This window comes from Tenrec ecaudatus, chromosome 10, assembly GCF_050624435.1.
Source record: "Tenrec ecaudatus isolate mTenEca1 chromosome 10, mTenEca1.hap1, whole genome shotgun sequence".
In the NCBI taxonomy this organism is placed as follows: domain Eukaryota; kingdom Metazoa; phylum Chordata; class Mammalia; order Afrosoricida; family Tenrecidae; genus Tenrec; species Tenrec ecaudatus.
In genome coordinates, this window is record NC_134539.1 from 36,140,977 (window position 1) to 36,165,247 (window position 24,271).

General features: G+C 50.5%; 1 protein-coding gene across 1 annotated transcript; it reads left to right on the plus strand.

The window, feature by feature from the left end:
* Positions 1–1,207: 1,207 nt before the first annotated feature.
* NANS (N-acetylneuraminate synthase) lies at positions 1,208–23,838 on the plus strand. The gene is made up of 6 exons (XM_075560206.1): positions 1,208–1,425; positions 7,441–7,656; positions 15,777–15,876; positions 16,447–16,601; positions 22,564–22,830; positions 23,608–23,838. Exons 1-6 carry the CDS (start codon positions 1,294–1,296, stop codon positions 23,815–23,817), a joined length of 1,080 nt encoding a protein of 359 aa, XP_075416321.1. The 5' UTR covers positions 1,208–1,293; the 3' UTR covers positions 23,818–23,838.
* The last annotated feature ends 433 nt before the right edge of the window (positions 23,839–24,271 follow it).

A 24,271-nucleotide genomic window follows, 5' to 3' on the forward strand; every position in this document is an offset into this window, starting at 1 on the left:
ACATCCTCCTCTCACTGTAAGGTTTATTGGGGTGCCAAACAGAACCAAAGATCCAATTGGCAAAGTTTTAGAAGCAGGCTTTATTGAGAAGCTTGTGGGCAGGTTCAGCAACTCAGGGTATTGTAGCCGCACAGTGGAGAGTTCTGGCAGCGTTTTTAATGCCTACTGCTGGTAGGCACAGCTGGGGAGGATCAAAGCTGGGGAGGATCTGCACACACAGGTGCTTCAGAAGGGAGAAGGTTGTTAATCTTATCTATATGTCAGGGACGAGTGGAGTGACCATATCTTCAAAGAACGTCCTGGCTCTGGGGATATTTCGTTCTCAGAACTTGCGGTTTTCAGCGAGGGAAGGGGAGGCCAGCGAGGGGTGAGTTCTGAGAGCTAAGGTGGAGGCGCTGAACTCAAAATGGAGTCCCTTGTGCCAAGACCAGGCACTCACCATTATGGACTTGGCTTTACCTCACTCATCTTGCTAGACCTGCGCATGCACATGGGTACTTTCTATGTAGGAAATCCAAGAGAGATAAACCCTTCAGAAACAGTAATGGGAGTAATGATTCCCTGAGGGTATGGGAAAAGGGTGGGGAGAGGGGAAAGGAGAAATGATGACTGTATAACCCCCCTTGAGGAGAAAAAAAAATCAGAATTTTAGGTGAATGAATTCATTGGATGGTGTAAGTTATGGCCAAAAATATCCCCCAAACCAATAATAATATACAATTTATTAAGGGTTCAAGAGTTTATAGAGGATATAAGGGGTGTGGGGAGAGAGGGAGGGTGTGAGGATTTTGGGGAGCAAACAATGAATACGGCAGGGCGAAGGGAGCCCTAGAACTGACTGTGATGACACAACTTTTAAAAAGCGATTTAACCAAGGGGGTAAAAAAAGTATTTGAAAATTGATTGCGGTAATGATTGTACAATTCTCCTTGATACGAATGAACTACTGAATGGTATGATATGTGGATTATGTGCCAAAAACTGTAAAAAAAAAAAGGTTAAACTCACCGCAGCGCGGGCAGCCACCGCCCCTCAGGAAGCGTGTGCGCCTGGACTTCCGCGGGGACCCCGTTGGGCTCACCGACCCGACGCACTCCGCCTCCCGCCGTCGCCCCGCCCTCTCCTCCGATTGGCTGTCGCGAGCGAGGCGGGCCCCGCGGATTGGCTGCCCGGAGGCCGCGGGCTGACGTGGCGGGGTCGGCGTGTGGGCTCCGGGTTGTCACCCTGAGGGGCCGCGGGCGGCGGCCGTGAGGCGGTAGCGGTCCGCGCGTCAGCCGAGCTCCCGCCGCCGCGATGCCGCTGGAGCTGGAGCTGTGTCCCGGGCGCTGGGTGGGCGGGCAGCACCCGTGCTTCATCATCGCCGAGATCGGCCAGAACCACCAGGGCGACCTGGACATCGCCAAGCGCATGATCCGCACCGCGAAGGTGAGGGGAGCGCGGGCGGAGCGCGGCGCCCGGCGGAGCGAGCGAGGGAGGCCCGGCGAGGAGCAGGCCCGCGGCGCCGCCTTCCTCTCCCGGCCCGCGGGTCGGTTTCTTTTTCCGTCGGTGACTCTCTGGTCCCTCTGCCACCCGCCCGACTCGGTCCACCACAGCAGTTGCTGTTCAGCCCGACACCTGCGCGCCCTTTCTGGTGCCAGAAAGATCGTTCTAAGCTCCGAGTCGATCAGGTCGCAGCCCTGCTGGACACGTCAGTGGCTGCTTGCTGCCCGCGGGCAAAATCAAAATGGAAACCCTTTCCCGGACCTCATGGGTCCGGCCCCTGCGGCATAGTCCCGGTCATCCCTTGAAAGTCTCCCGGCATATTCAGCTCCTGGGAGTTCCTGGAAATTGCCCATGTCCCTTTCGCTTGCCCTCTCCTGCCTTTGCAATAAGAGGCGGTTAAAAGCTGCACGCTGGGTGAGCTGGTTTCTTGATAATAATACTAATCATTCCAAAGATTTGATAAGAGGATCACATGAGGATCACCTTGTCAAACACAGTGCTTGGCGTGGGCCCCGTTGCTATCCATTCGATTCTGACTCCTGGCGACCTCTTGCGCTCCGTATGGTTTTCATGCATGCAATCCTGACAGAAACAGGTCGCCAGGCCATTCTTGCCTGTGCTGCTGGGTGGGTGGGTTTGAACCGTGAGCGTTTAGGGTAATAGAGTTGGCGTCATCCACGGATGGGTTCAGCACATCCCCCTCACTGCCTTTGCATTGAATTCCGACTCATAGGACAAAATAAAGCACGGAGGGGTTCTGAGGATGTAAGTCTTTAAGGAAGCAGATGGCCTCATCGTTCTCCTGTGCAGCACCTGGTGGGTTTGAACCACTGACCTTTCTATTCGCAGCCCAGTGCTTAATGCACGTGCTCCTTATTGGCACACAGAACTCAATGAAGTGTTAGTTATTCATGATATGCTGGAGCCCTGGTGGTTACATGTTGGGCTGCTAACATCAAGGTCAGCAGTCAGAAACCACCGGCTTCTCTAAACTCTGAGATTTTAAAGTTTTGAGCAGAATTTCTTGTTGCCTGGAATTCTTGCAGTCTATTCTCAGTTTAGGAAGTTGCAACTCCAAATCCCAAGTACTGGCACTCATGACAGGCCCTCTGTCCGCTCCAGGGAAAGGTCCTGGTCTCCTTTTAGCATCTGCACACCCGGCATTCCTTGGCGCGCTCCTTGTGTCCCTGGGGCCTAGGGAGTCCTCCATGCAGAGGCCCTAGGTCCAGAGGGCGCATTCCTCTCGGGCTCTTCTTTCTTGATCACAGTAGCACCCCCTCAGTCTCTGTTCTTTTCTCTGTCTATCTCTTAGCAAAGGTGTTCTATCCCACTCTCACTGGTTTTTTAAAAATCATATCAGATCCCCTTTGCTCATCACATAACAATACATGATTTTACTGCATTACCATCCACCATTACCTATGAAATCACCGAGAGAGATTCATGACCGCCTGTCAAGTTGACACCTAAAGTTTAAAGACACAATTCAATGAATCACATTCCATCCTTTGGTCCCTCCAAATTCATGTCCCTGCCACACATAAAGCACTTTCACATTCAACTTTCACGTTCCCAAGTCTTCTGATCTCCAATTCCAACCTAAGGCAAAATTCCTCTTCCTCTGTGAACATGTGAAGTCTAGACTATTCAGGGGTCCTCAAACTTTAAACAAGGGGCCAGTTCACTGTCTCTCAGATCCGTTGGAGGGCCGACTATAGTTTAAAAATAAACTATGAACAAATTCTTATGCACACTGTACATATCTGATTTTGAAGTAAAAACAAAACAACAAAAACACCTGGCAGGCTGGATAAATGTCCTCGGTGGGCCGCAGTTTGAGGACCCCTGTATAGGTAATCTGCTTCCAATGTACTTTGGTGGAACAGGTACAAGGCAACATTCCCATTACAAGTGGGAGTAATTGGAGAGAAAGAAGGAATGAGGCTCTAAGAAAGTGCAGAAGCCAGCATAACAATTTACATTAATTGGAGCAATTTATCTGTTCTCTGAGCTGGCTAAGCAGTGACCTTGCCTTCTAGACTCTGGGTGCTGGTCCTCCTCCTGGGTTTGTTAGGTAGCCAGATAGGGGATTGTTCCTCTCCATGCCCTGGGGCCCCCTTACAGCAGGAAGTTGGAAGCTGTTCAAGGATAGAGGGCATGCTCCATATTCAGGCTCTGAGCCAGGAAGCACACCATGGCAGTGTCTCTCTCTCCCCCCTCAGATGGGCTGTGGGTTTCTCTGGCCTCAGGTTTCCACATGTAGGTGTGAAGTGCTCTGTGGGTACCTGTGTAAAACCTGAGATTCATTCCGTGTGAATTCTTTCTCATGGGAAGCCAAAGACCTGAGGTATTTCTAAAAGACCAGGTATTTCTAACCCAAGAAACCTAACAGATTCTGGATAGAGGCCCCTCCACTACCCTGGGCTTTAGGTCTACTTTGCTGACCTGCTGGACAGGGGCTCTACTCCCACAGCTTTGGGTGGACCTGTTCGCCTAGTCTCTCTAAGTGGTGACCGTGAAACAGGTGAATTCATGCTGTTTGTCACTGCCAAGCCAAAGAGCAGGCAGGGAGTGGATCTTTTCACAAACATTTTATTCAGATGCCAGTGATCTGAGAAGGTGGCAGGTAAAGGCCCTAATAGGTCATCTCAGGCCAGCAGGTTTTATAGGTGGGCACTGAAGGCATCTTTTGTGTAGGGATCAGATCAGGCTTTACCTGAAGTGCTCTGGTGTGTGTTTTTCCTGCTGGCCACAGCCCTGGAATACAGGTGTTCTCTTTAAGGTCCAGATGTGGATTGGTATAACAATTCTCAAGACTTCTATAAGTCAGTGGAAACTAGATGGTAATTTCCTTTCCTCCATCACTCCTTGGTTAACTTTAAGAAAAGTTCATTTATAGCAGTTAGGAATCAATTTTTTAAAAAGTTTCATTGGCACATAACTCATATAGCATATCAGTTAATAGTCAAATCACACCCAGAAGAGTTGTACAGTCACCACCACAATCAAATTTAGATTATTTTCTTTGTCCTGTATTCCTTATTATTAGCTCCCCATTTCTTCAGCCTCCCCAAAGATTCATTCTTACAGATACCCTTATAGCCCCTCTTTTTTGGCCCCTGCAGTCTGCGGCCCCTTCTGTCCCTTCAGAGGTGGCAGCCCCACTCCCTCTGCTTTGGGCTATGGCCCTGCCTTCGAAATTCCAGGGCCACACTTCCACTCCTTGAAGGGCCAGAGGTGTGGGCACAATCTTTAAGAACTCTATTTTCTGATGAGGACAAAGAATGTACAGATATGCTTTACACAACTGATGTATGTATGGATTGCGATAAGAGTTGTATGAGTCCCTAATAAAATGCTTTAAAAAAAAAAAAGAACTCGTAGTTTCCATGTCCTTTGTCTCTTCTGTTTCTGCTTCCTGGTTCCCTGGTCTCTTGAAGAGGCCTCTTGGCCTCCGCCCTGTTACTAAGCTCTTTAGTTCTACTGATAAAAGCCTTACTCCACCAGTAAGCCTCTGGTGGTGCTCAGCTCCTAGTTGCTGGTGGCTCCTGCTTTGGGTTCTGCTGCCACCACTTCCCCACCACTTCTTATTGTCTGCCCCATTTGTTTTGGGGCTCCCAGCTCTCCTTACCTCCCCCTGAGCTCTCCCCAGAATTGCCTTGCTAGGCTTTGACCATTAGGCTCCTTACTCTTCCAGCCCTGACTCGACTCTTTATCCAATTCCAGATGGGCAGCACCTCACTCTTCCGCAGCCAAATTCTGCTATAGTGATCTATGCTATATCCTAATTGTGCTGTAACCGCAACAAGTGGATGGTGTTAACAAACAGAAATGGATTCTCTCCCAGGTTAGGAGGCTGGAAGGCCTCCCCCCCCCCCCCCCGTTCAGAGTGCTAGCTCTGGGGGAAGACTCTCTTGTTCTTTCTCTACTCGCCAGCAGAAGAGTTCTTGGAAGCCTTTACATTTTAGGATTTTAAAAACATTTTTTTAAATCTTAACCCTCTCTGTAGATGGGACTGTAGTTGTGAGTTTAATTTCCCTAGGAGTATTCTTAGGTACAAGCTGATTTGTGCAGTCAATGAATTAGTTTGCAATATTAAAAGTAGAACTTGTTCAAATTCTAATTAGAGATTTACCAGTGAAATATACTTTTAACTCTCAGACTGTGACGCTGATGGGACCTCTGCTCAGGGTCAAGTCGTGCCCGTTGTTGGTAGAGAAACCGTTCAGACCTTGACTATAGAAACCTTAGCGTCCCTGCCACCAAAGGCAGTGGTTGTGTTTTGCGGGACGAGAGTTGACTGCAACCTGAAACAGATACAGAAAAGGAGCTGAGAAAGGAAGAGGAGGAAGCTGCCTTCCTTCCATACAACCGAGGTGAAGTATAGTGGAACAAACCCAGCCATCGAGTCGGTTCTGACTCGTAGTGATCCCATAGGGCGGAATAGGACTGTTCCCTAGGATTTCTGAGACTGTCCATCTTTATGGAAGCAGACAGCTTCATCTTTCTCCCAGGGAGCAACTGGTAGTTTTTTAGCCTACCAACCTTGTGGTTAGTGGCCCAGTGCTTGACTCACTCTGCCACCAGGGCTCCCTAAGTGGCTTGTAGTGGAACTTTTTTTGAGCTCTTGCCCCGAGCAGTTTCTGTCATTTCGTCTTTATCCTCTTTCTGTCAAGGGAAGCATTGTCTTGGCAGAGGTCGGCTTTTAGCTTCTTGTGGGCAGGGCTCCGTCCTAGGATGGAAGGAAAGAAGCACATATGCGGGGCCTCCTCATTCACTCGTTGGAGGGCTGGGCTTAGCAGGAGTCCAGGTTGCTGTCGGGGACCAGGAAGTGCATGCTCTGCAGTCTGTAGAGAAGGGATTTGGCTTTTTCTGCCAGAAACTCACTGTGTAATTTGGGTTATGTCACTCTGGGCTTTGAGATCTTCCTCTAGACAATGGGAACTCTGTCGCCCAAGGTCACTTTCAGTTCCAGTGAGTGGAACTCCTTTCCAACATCAAGCCCTGAAGTGTCCTTCCAGCAGTGAGAGCAGCACTCTCAGTATGAGATTTTTGGAATCCAGAGGTTGGCCACGCCTACCAAAGTGCCAGGGAGCTGAAGCTCCCGAGGGCTCCCCTCGTGCCCACTTTCTATGGAGGAGTTCTTTGAGATTGGGGGCTAACACAGAATTTTAGCTTTTATAGTCAGATGCTACAATCAGTAGAGGGCACAAACCATAAAGCCAGTGGCCCTCAAGTGGACCCCAACTTACGGTGAACCCTGGGGAGTCAGAGGAGAACAGTGTACTTCACAGGGTGTTCAGCAGCTGTTTGGGTTTTTGTTTTCAAAGTAGATGGCCAGGCCTTTCACACAGGTCTCTGGAGAGACTTAAACCTTCAGTCTTTCAGCGAGCTGCAAGTGTGCCAATCATTGACCCCACCAGAGACTCCAGAGGTCACCCAGGCAGGGCACTTTTATGTTTCTAAGTTTGATTTCAGATAAAAATGTCACACATACACGTGCAAAGCAGAAGTGAGCCCCAGGGAACAGTGGGGCTGCTGTTAGTGCAGGAAGAGTGGGAGGCACAGGCCCAGCGCTGGGTCCTGCCCGCGTAGCCCAGCGGCTGAGGAGTCTGGCACTGGCCCCAGCTGCTACTTAGGTGCTGGAAACCCTGCCCAGACACAGGCCTGGACCCGGTGAGAGGGAGTCAGTGTGAAAGCCCACATCGACAGTGTTCGTTTGAGCCATGGAACTTACATGTTTTGTGAGATCTTCGATTCATTATTTTTCAGTATTACAATGCAAAGCAGACAACAGAATGCAAGAAGATAGAGGGGAGCCCCCACCCCTAAATAGCCTTCTCTTTCCATCCCGACTTTCTTGCTTCTTCTGTTTTCCTTCTTCGAGGGGCCTTCATGCATTGCAAACAACGTGCGCTGGTGGCATGTCATTGAACGGAGCCCCGATGTGTATTTCAGGAGTGCGGAGCTGACTGCGCCAAGTTCCAGAAGAGTGAGCTGGAACACAAGTTTAACCGGAGGGCCCTGGAGAGGCCTTACACGTCCAAGCACTCCTGGGGCAAGACGTACGGGGAGCATAAACGCTTCCTGGAGTTCAGCCACGCGCAGTACCAGGAGCTGCAGAGATATGCCAGCGAGATCGGCATCTTCTTCACCGCCTCGGGCATGGATGAGGTGAGCCCTCTGCTGCGGAACTGCCAAGCCCTGCTAGGGGACTACAGGTCGTTTGGTGACTTCGGCCTGGAGCCAGCCCCAGCCCTTACTCACTTTTCCATGCCAAACTAAGCAGGAGGTCAAGGGGAGACCCAAGTTGAGTGAGAAGGGATTCCAAGTGGCAGTCGGGGCGTAGTCATGCTGCCATCCCAGAGTCCCTTGAGCTTGTGGAAAACCTTAGCTGCCCTGGTTGTCCCAGTGCAAAGTCGCCTGGTCTGGGAAGCTAGGATTCGGATGTGCTAAGTGCCTTGGCTAACTTGGGAGGGTGACGGTGGTGTCCACCCGCAGGGAGTGGCATGCAGGATGCAGAAGAGGGTGTCATGGGGCGGTTCCCTTGTATCATGTTTGATTTGACCGGGTTTGGCTGCATTGACATCCTGGAAGAGTCCAGGTGGTGCCCGGTCTTGGCTGCCATCCACGCTGTGACCAGTCCCCTCAGGATTCTCGAGTGCTCTTTGTCTTTCACATGTGAAACACCTGTACTCGTAAAAGTCATATAAAGCTAGCTTTTTAAACACAGGACAGGTTTAAACAAGAAAAGAAAACAGGAGAAAGAAAGAAGACACCAGAGAGACTGACCCACAGTTCCTGTATCGCAGATCTTTGTTTTCATCTATTTCCTCCTCAAGTCCATGTGCGTGCATATTTTATTGCCTGGTGGTAGTGTTTGTGACGTTTCGTTCTGTCATGCTTTTTCCTTCAGTTAACATTATACCAACAGCTTCTTACCTCCTTTCTGTGCTTCGGGTGGTTAAACGCAGTATGCACGTTCCTTGTGGGGGGTGTGCTGTGACTGCCTGATTGCTCACTGCTTTCGAATGTTGTGCTTATGGAGAGTGCCGAGAAGGAGGCCTTTCTCTGTGCTGTGGGCTCCTGGGCGAGCTGCCCAGTCATGGCTTGTTAGATGAAGCCTGGGGACACCTGTGAGTCTCCTGGCATACTTGGATTCTGTGGGCATCCAGATGGTCAGAAACAGACCCCAGCCCATCTTCTTGCCCCCCCCCCCACCCTTGATGCCACTGTCCCAACTCTGAGACACACAAAAAGGAAGCAGAAAGCCAGCTGGGCCTGGGGCCATTCTGCAGAACAGTCAGCGAGACAGGGAACCGAGCCTGTGGGAAACTTGGTGATTTCAGACTTTCCTTTTCTTAAAAATCATTTTATTAGGGGCTCATACAACTCTTATCACAATCCATACATACATCAATTGTGAAAAGCACATTTGTGCATTCATTGCCCTCAAAATTCTCAAAACTTTTGCTCTCCACTTAAGCACCTGGCATCAGCTACTCATTTCCCTTCCCTCCCCACTCCCCAACCCTCACGGACCCTTGATAATTTATAAATTATTATTTTGTCATATCTTGCACCGGATCTCCCTTTACCCACTTTTCTATTGTCCTTCCCCCGGGGAGGAGGTTATATGCAGATCCTTGTAATTGGTTCCCCTCTTCCACCCCCCCTCCTGGTATTGCTACTCTCACCACTGGTCCTGAAGGGATCATCCACCCTGGATTCCCTGTGTTTCCAGTTTCTATCTGTACCAGTGTACATCCTCTGGTCTAGCCAGATTTGTAAGGTAGAATTGGAATCATGACAGTGGTGGGGAGAGGAAGCACTTAGGAACTAGAAGAAAGTTGTATGTTTCCTCGTTGCTATACTCACCTTGACTGGCTCGTCTCCTCCTCAAGACCCTTCAGTAAGAGGATGTCCAATTGCCCACAGATGGGCTTTGGGTCTCCACTCCACACTCTCCCTCATTCAGAACGATAAGAATTTTTGTTCTGATGATGCCTGATACCTGATCCCTTCACCACCTCACGATCACATAGGCTGGTGTGCGTCTTCCATGTGGGCTTTGTTGCTTCTGAGCTAGATGGCCGCTTGTTTACCTTCAAGCCTTTAAGAACCCAGATGCTATATCTTTTGATAGTCGGGCACCATCAGCTTTCTTCGCCACATTTGCTTATTTACCCATTTGTCTTCAGTGATCATATCAGGGAGGTGAGCACACAATGATATGATTTTTTGTTCCAGACTTTACTTTCTGGACACCAAATCCATTGCTTAATTCACAGCACTCAGGAGCATGAGCTTCTGACCAATATGCGTTTAGTAATAATTGATATTAATAGTTCTCTACAGATGAAGAAATCCTGGGGTATTACAAATAGGGAAGTGCTTGACAACCGACTAGTCAGGGGTGGATCAGAAATCAGGCCTGGCCAGCTGTTTCTCAGCGTCACAGCCTTGAAAGACCCAGGGAACAGGGCGGCTCTGCATACATGGGGCTGGCTGCCATCTGTCAGGATTAGTTTGTTGACTGAAGAGAACAAACTTTAAATTACACACTTGAGTCTGCAGAGGATCTCCATGTACAATCATATATTTTATCCCTTTTCATGCTCCATTTCATGGCTGTAGTATGTACCAGGTACGTGCTAAATATTTCAAATATACAGATTCGTTTTTTTTAAGCAGTCCCTTCAGGAAGGACAACTGCTATACCCATTTTACACATGAGAAAACTGACACCCAATAGCTAATGACCCAGCCCAGGTGCTCTGACTCCAGAGCCTGCCCTCCAGCCACCGTATAATGTCATTGCCGCCTCCATGCCTGGGCTGTTTCCTGATGTGTAGAGCACAAGGGGCCAGATTAGAAACACCCACAGACGGCCAGGCATCTCGGGATGGTCATAGTAAATGTTAATAGACAGAACTCCCATATGCCAATGCTCTTTAGGGTCATCAGTAATTTTTAAGAGGGTCAAGGTGTCTTGAGACCAAAGTGTTTGAGAATTTCTGCTATATGCCTCTGCTATTTGGCAGAAACCCCTGCTCTGTGGTACATACCCTTGCTGTATAGTGCACACCCCATACAGTATATAGTACACACCCTACTCTGTGATACACAGCCCTGCTCTGGTATACGCCCTTGCCACTTAGTCTGGTGGTTAAATGCATGCAGAACTCCGTTTGGAGTTTGAATATGAGTCTGCCTGCCGTTTCTAGTGTGACCATTGGTGATTACATAACCTTTGCACATCGGATTCTTCCATTATAAAATGGGAGCAGAGTTGTGAGGCTGACATGCAATCCCTCCCAGAACGTTCAGCTGTAGTTAGCACTCAGCAAAGGTCAGCACTGCTTGTGAGTGAGCAGCAGAAGGCTCAGGCCATCTGGCTCTGCCTGGCTTGGCTGTATCTGTGTGGCCTTGGCAAGCCCTCCTGCGAGGGCCTCTGCTTCCTCTTTTGTGGTGCCAACCACTAATAGCTCTGCCGGGCCTGCCCTCCAAGTAGGTACAGAACCAGAGGGCGTCATCAGGTGCCTACACCTGGAAGGAGGACTTTCCTGCCCAGGGAAAAGGTGTCAGCACCGGAGTGTCCTGGGTCTGTGCTCTGCAGGAAGAGGGGCATCTCCTTGCCTTGGCGAGTCTGCCTAGGAAGTGACTTCCTTGGGTTATTCCTTCCAGGTGGTTTCTAGTTGAGCACTTGGAGCATCTGGGAGATCAAGGGGATGCTGGGTGTTTGGTTGTTGGGGGCCGCCTCTGTGCTTTTCGTAGTTTCTTTCCTGCCTCAGACTCCCCAAGAAGCCTTGTTTGATGTTAAAGCGGATGAGTTGAGCCCCACTGAGTTCAACCCTGACACTGTGTGGGCTTGGCCTCTGCATGTAACCTCTGTAAGCCTTAGTTGCACTGTCTATAAAACAGGATAATAAAAGTGCCCACCACGAGGCCTGTGGTGCGGCTTAGGGTGCAAGGACAATGCCAGGCAGTACCCACTGGCTCCTGGCTGTGGCCACTGCTCAGGACCTTTTTCTGCTGCAGGTGTTTTGGGCTAGCAGGTTCCCTTGTCCTCAGAATGCCCTGTGTGCCCAGCTGGCCCCTGACAGGCCTGGGGGCATGGACTGTGAGGCTGCGTTAGTCCGGGTAGACCTGGACACTCGTATGTGTATAAGAAAGAGGTTTATATACAAGAGCAGTTGAATATTGAGGAAACACCCCAGCCTAGCCCAGCTCAGCTCAAGCCCAAAATTAGCCCATATGTCTGATACCAATCTATAAAGTCCTCTTCAGACTCATAAAACACATGCAGTGACACCGAATGCAGGAAGATCACAGATCAGTGGGTGCAAAGTCTTGTGGATCCAGTGGCAGTGGAAGCATCTCAGCACTGGCAGGGGTCTCCACGTGGCTCCTCTGGCTCCCAGGGCAAGGGGTCTTTCAGTGTAGTGCCACGTGTCTTGTCAGTAGAGCGTCTCTCAGAGAGTGAAGTGTTGTGTTGTCAGTAGAGTCTCCAAGGGAGTGAGCAGAGAGAGTCTTCTGCCTCAAAGAGGAAATACCAGAGTTCCCAGAATTCTCAGGAAAACACCAGGCCCACACAGAGGCCTCATTGACTATGACCCGATTGACAGGCTAGACTTCACCTCACTCATAATCCTCTCAAGTCCCTGATTGACACCAGATTATGTAACTACTACAGAGTTGAAGACAGTTCTCTACATGGAAACCTGAGAGGAGCCCAGGGAGTGTCGTGGGGTACGCTGACCACAAGGTCAGCAGTTCAGAGCCACCAGGCACTCAGTGGATAAAGAAAAGGTTTTCTGCCCCTTTAAGATTTGCAGCCTTGAAAATCCAAAGGAGGCGTTCCCCTCTGTCCCACAGGGTCTGCTCTGGGTCAGAAGTGACTCGATGGCAGTGAGATAAGGACGCCCGTTGCCACTTGAGTGGAGTGTGGCTCCCCAAGGGCCAGGGTGTCATGACCCTTAGCTCCATAGGAGTTTCAGTGGTCGCCATATTTTGGAGGCCTTTCTTCCCAAACCCCCATGGGTGGATTTCAACAGGGAGCCTTTCCGTTCGCAGCCAAGCTCGGCGCCACTTGTAACGTGCACTCTGAGAGTCCTCACAAGAAGAGTTCATCAACTTTGGTGACCCAGCATTTCCCGTCTGCGGACAGGTCCTTGTTCCAGGTGCAGAGTGGCAGCTCTAACTTCCTTGTAGACAGTAGGCATTTATTGAAGGCCAATTTCCTCTACGCTGCTCTTCTGAGGTGTTCTCTGTGCTGATGGAGGGAGGGGGAGGGGGAGGTGTGCCTGAATTTTACGGAGGCTAAAAAAGCCTCTCAGGCAGACACCTGGCCAAAAGTGCACAGGGTGCGTGATTGCCACGAGCAGCACATCTTGGAGAGTGTGACTGAGAAACAAAGGAGAGGGGCCTGCAGAGGTGACCCCGGAACACGTTTCCCTCACATAAAACGGCCCATCAGACACGTGCATCTGCAGTGCCCGTCCTTTCTTCCGCTCCCCCGGCCTGCCACCTCATCAGCAGGGCGCTGCTGCTCCATTCTGACAGCCCCAGGCAGGCCGAGCCCTCTTCCAGCTCTGTGCCCCTTCATTCACCACCCAAAGCGTCCTAACCCTTTCCTACACAATCTGAACACTGAGGGGAGAGGAAGGGGCTTTAGAAAACCCCTAATGTCACTCCTCTGTCTCCCCAGATTCTCTCAGGACACAGTGTGCAAAGGGGACATAGGATCCGTCCGCACTGATGAGATGAATGGGGTTAGAAGAGGTGAAGCTGCCCACACTCTGTGTCATTCAGGGTCTGAGTGTGGAGTCAGTTCCGGGGCACTGTGAAAGACATTCAGTCCGTTTATTGTCTGGCCCTTCCCAGTGGGAGCTATGGCAATGCCGTGTCACACCCACATGAGCTTGTTTACCTAGTTTGGTGCCTACAGAGAGTCATACTTGGCGGGGTTCCTTTCAGACTCTGACAGGCTCTGTGCTGTGGGAGGGAGGGAGAGCGAAGCTATGAGGTTATATGCAGATGGAGAGGGGACTGGACAGTGGGTGGGCAGGGCTAGGGGAGCCAAAGAGCCCAACAGAAACCAGGCTCCTGGGCTCCCACTGGGGCACAGTGATGCCACTGCAGGACCGAAAGACAGACACTTCTGGGGTGCGGCAGTGGCCCCCTTAGCAGGGTAATCCCTCAGAAATGGCAGTTTTCCAACTGGCCCTTGGGTGGGGCTGGTTTCCCAGAATTGCCAAGGGAGCCTTTGCTTTCCGGAGCAGGGATTTGCTCTTTCCTCTCCACATTTGAACATTACAGGATCTCCTGTGGATTGTGTAGCCTCGGTGGGGTGATGTGATGTGTTTTTTCTTTATTCACGCCGTCTGGTGCTCTGTCTCGGTAAACTTGTCCCGCTATCCCTTGAGGGCGCGCACAAGCCTCATCTTCAGCTACCCTCCCACAGGTTAAGCAGAAGTAAACTACTTAGTATAGGGTTTCCCCCACTTCGTGGAGAGTCCTCTTCAGCTGCCAGAGAGAGGGGGAGAGAAGGACAATGAGAAGTTTTCCACTGCTGGTTGCCCTGGAACCGATTCTTTTTAAAAACCAAAGACCTTGTGTTTGGGGTGAAAGTATACACAGTCAGCTCAACAACCAGTACACACACTGTCCATGACATTGGGTGCTGGTGGGCCATTGGTCAGCACTATTCCCACCCCCCTCGAGTTTTTCTTACCCCTCTCCTCTTCTCTGCTTTGGGGCAGCCTCTAACTCTGTGAACCTCTGTCTTTCAGAACCCAACTGCCTGGTGGTAGGGTTTTCATGGCTCTGACCTTTTGGAAGTGACCGCCATGCCCGTCTTACCAGCACCTCTATGTGGGTTCAGCCACCAGCCTGTTGACTTGCAGCCACGCTCATCACCATTCGTGTCACCGGGGTTGCTGTGTGTTCCCATGCTGGGAGCCAGTGTTTTCACATCCATCCCAGGGCTGGTTGGCTAACAGTGAGAGAGACAGAGGAGGCGCTTCCAAAAGTTCATGGAAGATTTTCACTCTCTCTCCATTCTGTTTATCCCCAAACTTTTGACGCCCCTCCTATGAAGAGGGGTAAGATAGTAAGACAGACGGAAGCCTTGGGAAGAGACTAGAAGAGGAGAGAGAGCCAGCAGTGTGGAGGGGCGGTGAAGGAGACCTGCAGGGAAGGGCTAGCGGGCTTGGAAGAGGATTTGCACGGGAGGAAAGCTTTCTAGAAGGGGACATAGCCAAAGGTAAGAGTGGCCTTCTCATCCTGGCCCTTGCCACCCCTGTGCCCAGGGCTTTTCATGCATGACTCCACACCGCAGCAGCTGTAGCAGCTTTGGGGGCTCTCAGGTCCCCAACCGGGGGTGCGGGGGAGGATTTGCAGCACCTTTCCCTGGGGAGACTCGTGCACGCATATGAAAGTGTGAGAAAGCTTGGCCTTAGAGCTTCAAGTCTTCCGAAGGAGCATGGGGAACTCAAGCAGCATTTCAGGCTGGGAACCTCCAGATACCTTGGCACTCCCCCACATCTTTCAACTATCCCCCCCCCAAAAAAGCTAGATTTTTAGGTTCTTGTAACTTGACAGTGAAGTGAACTTTAGACTCATTTTCAGTTGTTCCCTGATTCCTTCAAATGTTTGCTAGCAATTATGAGTCCCTGAGCCTTGCGGTGAGTCCGGAGAGCGGCTTGGATTATGTCAGGACCGGGCCGTTAAATGTCCCATTTCCCTCCACAGCTTTGGCAAGAAAGAAATGGCCTCTTTTCCTGCCCATTGCAGCGGTTCTGAGCCTTCCTCATGTCACCACCCTTTCATACAGTTTCTCATGTTGTCATGACCCCCAACCATAACATTATTTTTGTTGCTACTTCATCACTGTCATTTTGCTGCTGTTATGAATTGGGCAACCCCTGTGAAAGGGTCTTTTGACCCCCAAAGAGGTTGGGACCCACAGGTTTGAGCACTGCTGCCTTAGAGGGATTCCCATTTTCTCCTTGCCTGGTGTTCTGGGCCCAGGTGAGGCCAGAACCTTTGAGTTTGTTCACTGGGCTGCAGTTCCTGGGGATGGAAGGGTCTGGACGGGTGTCTGAGTCCAGCAGCCGGGGCTGGTCACTCAGGGCTAGTTGGACAAGTGGAGGGCGGACAGGAAAGAGGGGATGTTCTCATGAACAGAAATGACTGGTAACACATCTTTGCGTGTTTTCAAGTTGCCGGACTCGGGGGGTGGGGGGGCAGTGTGTGACAGTGGTGACAGGGCTCTTTCCTGGTCTTTGTAGATGGCAGTTGAGTTCCTGCATGAACTGAGCGTCCCGTTTTTCAAAGTCGGATCTGGGGACACTAACAATTTTCCTTATCTGGAGAAGACGGCCAAAAAAGGTGAGTGAGTGTTTCCTTGTTTTGCGCTTATACTCTCAGGGAGTCGCTTAGCTTCACTCCCACAAAGACAGACTCTAGAAACTGCGTTCAACATCAGCAGAACGCTTCAATGTTTTCCCTGTGAGAACCAGGGTGGGATAAGACCTTGCAGAGCTCCTCGGCCTTTGCAGAATACTGGCAGCTGCACCCCAGTGCCCAGTTTGCAAAGTGATCTGCACCTTGACTGACCTCATGTGCCCCTCACAGCCACCTGGGCCTGAAGCTGTGCAGGTCTTCCGGGGATTGTTGATTCTAGGACTCACACTCATGCTTTACCAATCTGGGGTCAGAGTTCACCCTTCCAGACTGGACCGCCTCTTCCTCAGACCATTGCTCTGCCTCCTCCATTCAATTCCTATGACTAAGTGGTAATACTACAGAGGAGGGACCTGCCCCGCTCATCCCGGCGCCCCGCCCCAGCTAGCACTCTGTTCGAGAGAGGCTTGTGGAGTGTTAACATGGGGGCCCACAGTAGGGATGTGTCTGGAGGGTCGTGCCCCCTCAAGGATGAGCTGCTCTTGTGTCCCTCAGGTCGTCCCATGGTCATCTCCAGCGGGATGCAGTCCATGGAGACCATGAAGCAAGTCTACCAGATCGTGAAGCCCCTGAACCCCAACTTCTGCTTCCTCCAGTGCACCAGCGCATACCCGCTTGAAGCCCAGGACGTCAACCTGCGGGTCATCTCGGTGAGCAGGCGCTGGCAGGGGTTGCTCTTTGATTGGGCACGGCAAGTCGACTTCTCGGGTCATTTATTATGAGCACGATGTAGCCATTTTCATAACCACAATTCTAACCAACCATGACAGACTTCACCAGATGCACCTCCTCTGACAGTTGTATTGATTTCCCAGGGCTAGAGTCACAGCGTGCCACCATCAGGGTGGCTTCGAAGGACCGACTTCTACGCTCTCACAGGTCTGCAGGCTAGCAGTCCAGTTCAGAGCCCTGGTCACGCTGCTTCTCCCAGGGCCTCTCAAAGAGGACCCACGCCAGCTTCTCTGCTGCCTCCTGGTGGGTGGCTCTGGGTCATGGCATCCTTCCTGCGTCTCCATTTCTGTGTGTCTTCTCTTCTTATGCAGACAAAGGTCCCAGGGGCTCAGGACCTCTCTGGCCGCAGTGCACGTCATGTTAACCTCACTGCTACAACATCTTCAAGGACTCTTGTTTCCCAACACAGTTAGAGGATTTAGCTTTGTGAGGGGGTGCACAATTCCATCTCTAACAAGTCTCACTAGTTCAGAATCAAATCCGAACCAACTGTGCACCAGAGGTCAGTCTTGTAGGAATTGCGGGTTCCTGCCCTTTCTTCGCCTTTGCTGGCCTCTGCTTTCACACTGCGATGTAGGAGCCCTTTCTCTGCCATGTGGTGCCTGCTCATTCCTGCTTTCTTTCTTTTTTTTCTGTTTGCTTGGGTTTTAGGATAGCATTTTTCTTTGTTTATCAGTTTTATTCGCACTTCATCCACATGTCATACCATTCACTAATTCAGTCCTAGCACTGTAGTCAATCCTAGAACCGTTTCTTCTTTCTCGTGCTCATTGTTTTTCAGGTAATGACTTCCTTTGTACCAATCATTCTGAGCATCTTTCCTGGCTAGCAGCAGCCCGCAGGGCTCTCAGAATATTGCCACCCGCCCCGACAGAGGAAGGCGGCATGGCAGTCCCAAGGGGAAGGGGCTCACTTGCTTGAGATTCTTCAGATGTACGTGGCAAAGCTGGGCCTAGAACTTGGGCTATGACCTTTTCTCAGGCTAACTCCTTTTGTACCGCCTGGTCGTACAAGAAATGTGTCTTAATAGGGGGAGAATGATATATGAAGCCAAACTTCTTGCCATCGAGCCGATTCTGACTCCTAGCGACTCAACAGAGCAGACTAGAACCCACCCCATGGGGTTTCCAAGGCTCTCCGCCTTTTTCTTTTTAATCATTTGCTTGGGAGCTCTTACAGAAATGAGAACAATCCATAATTCAATTAGATCAAGCACATTTGTACAGTAACTGCCACCATCATTTTCTTCTAGAACTCTTTGATATCAGCCCCCTTCTTCCCCTCTCTCTCCCAACCTATCCCCCCAGGAACCCTTATTCATACGTATAATAATAATTAATTATTTGGCCGTATCTTACACCATCGAATTCTGTTCTTCCTTCCCTCGAGTGGGGTTATACAGCCATCACTGCTATCAGGTCCCCTCACCCCTCTGCATTCCCTCAGGGAATTGTTGCTTCCATTGCTGTGTCTGAAGGGTTTATCGATCTTGGATTCATGCATTTAACGATCTTCATTATGTTAATGAATATACGCAGGTCTAACGAGATTAGTGAGGTAGAACTGGGACCACACTAGTGAGGGGAGGAAATATTGAAGCACTCGAAGATAGCTATGTGTTTCATCAGTGTGTCCTGCACCCTGAATATCGCATCCCTCCCATGTGTCCCTTCTGGGAGGGACTGTCCAGTTATCTTGCAGGTGGGTTTTGGGTCACCACTTTGTCTCTGTTTCTTCACACCAACATGATTGCTTGTTTTTGAGGGTCTGATACTTATTCCTGTCGACACCTCATGATCGATCACACAGGCTGGTGTGCTTCTTCCATGTGGGGTTTGTTGCTTCCCTGCTAGATGGCTGCTTGTTTAACCCCTGGTGCTATGTCTTGTAAAAGCCGGGGCACCGTCAGCTTTCTTTACCACACTTGCTTGTGCACCCATTTTGTCTTCCCCAAGGCTCTCCTCTTTATGGAAGTGGACTGACTGCCACATCTTTCTTCCGAGGAGCAGCCAGTGGGTTTGAACTGTCAACTCTGGGAATAGCAGCCGAGCGCTGAGCCATTGTGCCATCGGAGCTCCTGCATAGTTTTATGTTCACACACATGTGAGGGCAAACCCGGCAGTATTGCTACAAAAACATAGCCACTTTAACTAACAAAGCCATCACCTATGAAGCGGCTGCTCTAGCTCTACCATCTGGTTCTGCTTCTGCAGGCAGGGCTTCCAGCCCTCACCTTTCCCTGAAGAAGCTTCATCCTCTGTTTGCGCCCGTCAAAAACAGCATCCTCAGGAATGCTGACTGTGTTCCTTTTCAATGTGCTTTGAGTTTGAAAAGACAGCGGGAGGGGTAAGGTTGGTTTCACAATGAAATTCTCCTAGGGTTACCCTTGCTCCCCTTGAAGACTGAGTATTTGCATTGTTGTGAGAGGAAACAATATTATAATAAACCAATGTTCCAAGCCTTTCCTCACCAGTGCAGTTTTCTTTCTTTTTTTTAAATGTTTTACCTTTTAACAAAAAATCATTTCATGAGGGGCTCATACAACTCTTATCACAATCCATACATGCATCAATTGTGTAAAGCACATTTGTACGTTCATTGACCTATTCTCAAAACATTTGCTCTCCACTTAAGCCCCTGGCATCAGCTCTTCATTTTTTCCCTCCCTCCCTGCTCCCCATCCCTCATGAACCCTTGATAATTTCCACATTTTTATTTTGTCATATCTTGGCCTGTCTGACATCTCCCTTCACCCACTTTTCTGTTGTCCATCCCCCAGGGAGGGGGTCACATGAAGATCCTTGTAATCGATTCCCCCTTTCCAACCCACTCTCCCTCTACCCTCCCAGTATCGCCACTCACACCACTGGTCCTGAAGGGATCATCCGCCCTGGATTCCCTGTTTTCAGTTCCTAGCTGTACCAGTGTACATCCTCTGGTCTAGTGAGAGTTGAAAGGTAGAATTGGGATCTTGATAGTGGGGGAGGAGGAAGCATTTAGGAACTAGAGGAAAGTTGTATTTTTGATTGTTGCTACATCCCACCCTGAGTGGCTCTCCTACTCCCTGAGAACCTTCTGTAAGGGGATGTACAGTGGCCTACAAATGGACTTTGGGTCTCCACTCTGCACTCCCCGCCTCATTCACAATGATATGATTTTTTGTTCTTTGATGCCCGAAACCTGATCCCTTCAACACCTCGTGATTGCACAGGCTGGTGTGCTTCTTGCATGTGGGCTTTGTTGCTTCTGAGCTATATGGCTACTTGTTTACCTTATATCCAATTTTCTTAAAAGTTCTCCATAATAAGCCTCTGCGAGCATCCTGTGTCCTTTGAAAAATCTATCAAGATGGCCCCTTTGGTATCCCAAAATACAATTTCCATTGTGGGGTACCAGCCCCCATTATCAAATGGGTCCAAGGGGTGTTTGTGTAATTGAGGGGTGAATTAAAGGGACCTCAGACAAGATGAAACATGCAAGTGCTCACCTCTGGACTCACCTCTGGACCGCCATGACTTCAGGAGCCAGGTCCATGCAGAGAGAGAGAGAGAGAGAGAGAGAGAGAATGTATTTCCAACCAAGGCTTATATACTCTCAGGAGGTATGCAAGCCCTCTAATTATAGGTAACCACATACGTCACAAAGTGGGCTGTACCCCAACCCTAATGGTCTGTGAGTATATTGGAAGAGTCACCTAACACCAGTGCTGGGGACACGTAAGGGGGAGTGGTTGTCTTCAGAGCCTAGAGAGCAACAGCACATGCCTGTTCCTGAAGACAAAGCTGATGGCTAGACAGAAATTAGCCATGTGCTTGTAAAAGGGAACCTTTAGTAGCATTATTAAGGAAGGACATAGTGGACAACAACAATATTACATATGAGATTATGATTGGGACTCACCTCCAACTCACAAGGATGAAGGCCTGCCTCCACCCAGAAACCCAGCCTGCCAGGCTTCTTATTACATGAGAATAAAGGAGTCATCCATATACACTCTTTCCGTTCTGTTTCCCACATTCTATAACTTTATAAGCTGACCTCTCTGCCTTGAATGTAACTGGCCCAGACAGTCCTTCTGAAGCCACTGTTTGGCGTGGCCCTCTCTGGGGAGACACGCTAACAATACTCCCACAGGTGTGTTACTGGAGGAACTTGTCTGTAGCCAAACACTGATCCCTGAAATGTGTTTCAGCATGATGTTTGGAACGAACCTGTGCACCTGTGTGTTGGAGCCCAGCAGCAGTGCTCTTACCTGTTGTGTGTGTGTGTGTGTTGTTGCTCGGTGCCATCAAGTCCGTCCCACTCATAGGGACCGCATACACGCAACAGAACGGAACGCTACCCACTCCTGCGCCACGCTCACCGGTGTAGCTGTGTTTGAGCCCACTGTTGCGGCCACTGTGTCATTCTCTCCTGTCTGGGGCCTTCCTCTCTTTCCCTGCCACTCACTCTACCAAGCATGATGTCCTCCTCCAGGGCCTGCTGTCTCCTGACGTGTCCATAGCATGTGAGATGAAGTCTTGCCATCCTTGCTCTAAAGAGAATTTTGGCTGTACTTCTTCATATGTATGAATATGTAAAAACACTATTGTAACATTAATGGAAGCTTTACTTTGTGGGGAAAAGTACATGTATCTATACCTACTTCCAATGTGGACATGATCATAAACCGGTGTTCCCTGCATGCTGCCCCTGGGGACCCTGTGCTTGTGAAAGCAGGCGGGGTCATTTTCTAACCTACAGTGTTCTTGCTCCCTCGCCGTCCAGATGCACTTTTTTGCACTGCTAGCTCATCTCTGAATCACGTTATTTTAGAATTAGCACATGAAAAAAGGAAAAAAACATTAGCACACGAATATGTTATTTCATAAAAACTTAAGCAACTCTGAAGTCCTGTCCCCTGCCCCTCAGAGAAGACAGGCTTGACAATAGAGTCCCTGTGATGTCAGCGTTTCCTCTCGACGTGTTAGCCTGCCCCTCTCTACCCCTTCCCCACCTGGGGTGCAGGCAGACCCTCTCTCGATGATAGGCCCTGCCGAGAGTGACTTTGCTGGCTCGGCCGCTCTAGGGGCCAGCTCGCCCGTTAATGTTCTGGTAATATTTTTGCGTGATAATCACACATAGGTGAAGGAGCTGCCAAAGCCCGTGGGAAAATTCTGTTGTCTTTTAATTCGTACAGTTGCCCCCAATGAATGTACATTTCTGGTGCCGCAAGGAGGCGCTGATGGAGTTGGCTGCAGACAATGAGAGACAAAGGGCTAGGAGAAAGCTGCCCAAGCTCTACCCGCCGACCCTCGTTTGAGCTCCCTGACCTCAAACCCCACGGGCATATGAAGGCTGGTTTTCCAGGCCTGGGCCACCAACTGTCCTAGCCTTTCATTCAATCCGACCCCTGCCCCACCCCCGCCCATCTGACCACTGTAGTCAGGTCTTCCACTCACCCTCATGGGCAAGACTCGCTCGACCTGGCGTGTCTTTTGTTGGGTTCAGTGAATTATAGATAACAGATGTATTAAATATTCAGCATTTCCACTCCAGGATTGCTTTATATTATTGTTCTATGTATTATTAATGGTAATATTTCTTCACAGCTCCAGCAGCTCTGGCTAGTTCAACATGACAGATTCCTTTGAAGGAGTCTAGGCGTTCGATTTGGGTTCTGCTGTCGTGCACGGTTGTTTCTACAGTATAACGCATTCTTAGGATGTGTGCTTGATGAACACACCAGCCGTCCACTGATGGGTGTTGCCTCCTATTTGCTGTGCACTGAGCACTGTCCCTGCATTCACAGCTAGCGGGAGGTGGCATGGGCCTCGAACTCACATCTCTCTGACCCCAGGGGTGTGTACATAACCTTTCTCTCTCCCTTTTCCACCTCAGGAATATCAGAAGCTCTTTCCGGACATTCCCATAGGCTATTCTGGACATGAGACGGGCATAGCTATATCCGTGGCCGCCGTGGCGCTCGGGGCCAAGGTGTTAGAACGTCACATAACTTTGGACAAGACCTGGAAGGGGAGCGACCACTCGGCCTCGTTGGACGCCAGCGAACTGGCCGAGCTGGTGCGGTCTGTGCGCCTTGTGGAAAAGGCCCTGGGTTCCCCGACGAAGCAGCTGCTGGCCTGTGAGATCGCCTGCAACGAGAAGGTGGGTCGCTCTGGGGGCCCCTCTGCCCCCAGGCTGGCGAGGTGATGAGGCCTGGGGGCCAGCCCCACCGAGTTTCCATGAGCTGCGATGAGAGACGCTTCAGCAGTTTCCCTGGCCCCTAGGCTAATGCTGGATTCTCCCAGTGGGCTGTGGCCCCGGGACTCTTAGATTCTGGCGATGCGAAGGCTGTCTGAGGACTTGTAAGACACTGCGGGGTGGGGGTGGGGGGGTGAGTTCAGACTGGGGCCCCTGGGAGGAGGTAGACCCTGAAAAACCTTCAGGACAAAGGCGCTGGGAGAAGGGTCTGTGATGCATCAAGGCCGTCCCTGATGCAGGGAGGTCGCGGTGGGGGAGCAGAGGGCCATTCTTGAAGTGGGGGGGGGGGTCTCTAGGTTAGTTAACACAATCTCCCTGGGGACTCGACCTCTCTATGTGGATATAGCTTGTTTGATAAGATGCAGGAAGCATTCTTTCTCATTTTCCAAAGAAACTGAAGCCTAGTCTGAGATCACACCACCTGTAATGGACTATGGCTGGGATTTGAACTTGGTTCTGTTTATAGCTGAGCTCCCTGCTTATCGTCAAAGCCTCTCTTCTGAGTCTGGATTCACCCCAGCAGTCCTTGCTGTTTTGGGGGGCTGTTCTGGAGACGGTGGAGGGGGTGACAGTGTCTCTGATGTCCGAGTGCCTGTGGAGACCTGTCAGAGAACCCGGGTCCCTGGCACCTGTGTGGTGCTTACGTCTGTGATGCTGACAACAAGTCGTTTTTGTCCGCAGCTCGGCAAGTCTGTGGTAGCCAAAGTGAGAATTCCAGAAGGCACCGTGTTAACCTTGGACATGCTCACCGTGAAGGTGGGTGAGCCGAAAGGCTATCCCCCTGAAGAGATCTTCCACCTGGTGGGCAAGAAGATTCTAGTCACTGTCGAAGAAGACGATACTATCTTGGAAGAGTCGGTAGAAAATCATGGCAAGAAAAAAAAAATGTGAAATAAAGTGCCATTCTCTTGATCTATGAGCTGCCTTTTTGGCACTGTGGGGGGCAGTGGGGGGTAGGGGGTGGAATGGGATGGTTTTCTCCAAAGGGCTGACTTTCCTTCACCAGCCCACTCCCCGGACAGCAGCTGCCCTTGAGCAAGGCTGCGGGAAGGGTACACAGAGCCACCAACAGGGGAGGCAGGCTCCACAGCAAATAAAAGCCGAGAGGCAGGAGCGGCATCGCTGCCTTCTTTCAAGAAATGCTGAAGGCCTACTGTGAAGCAGGCACTGCTGTGGGCACAGAGCGGGCGGCTTCTATTGAGAGGGGGGCTAACGCCAGATGCGGCATGAGCACGGTAAGTGAGGGGACCACACAGAATGCTGCCAGGTGCTGTGTGCATAAAGACCACGCAGCAGAAGGCGGTGGGGATGGTGGGCTTAGGGTTTGCCAGGGAATGCTGAAACC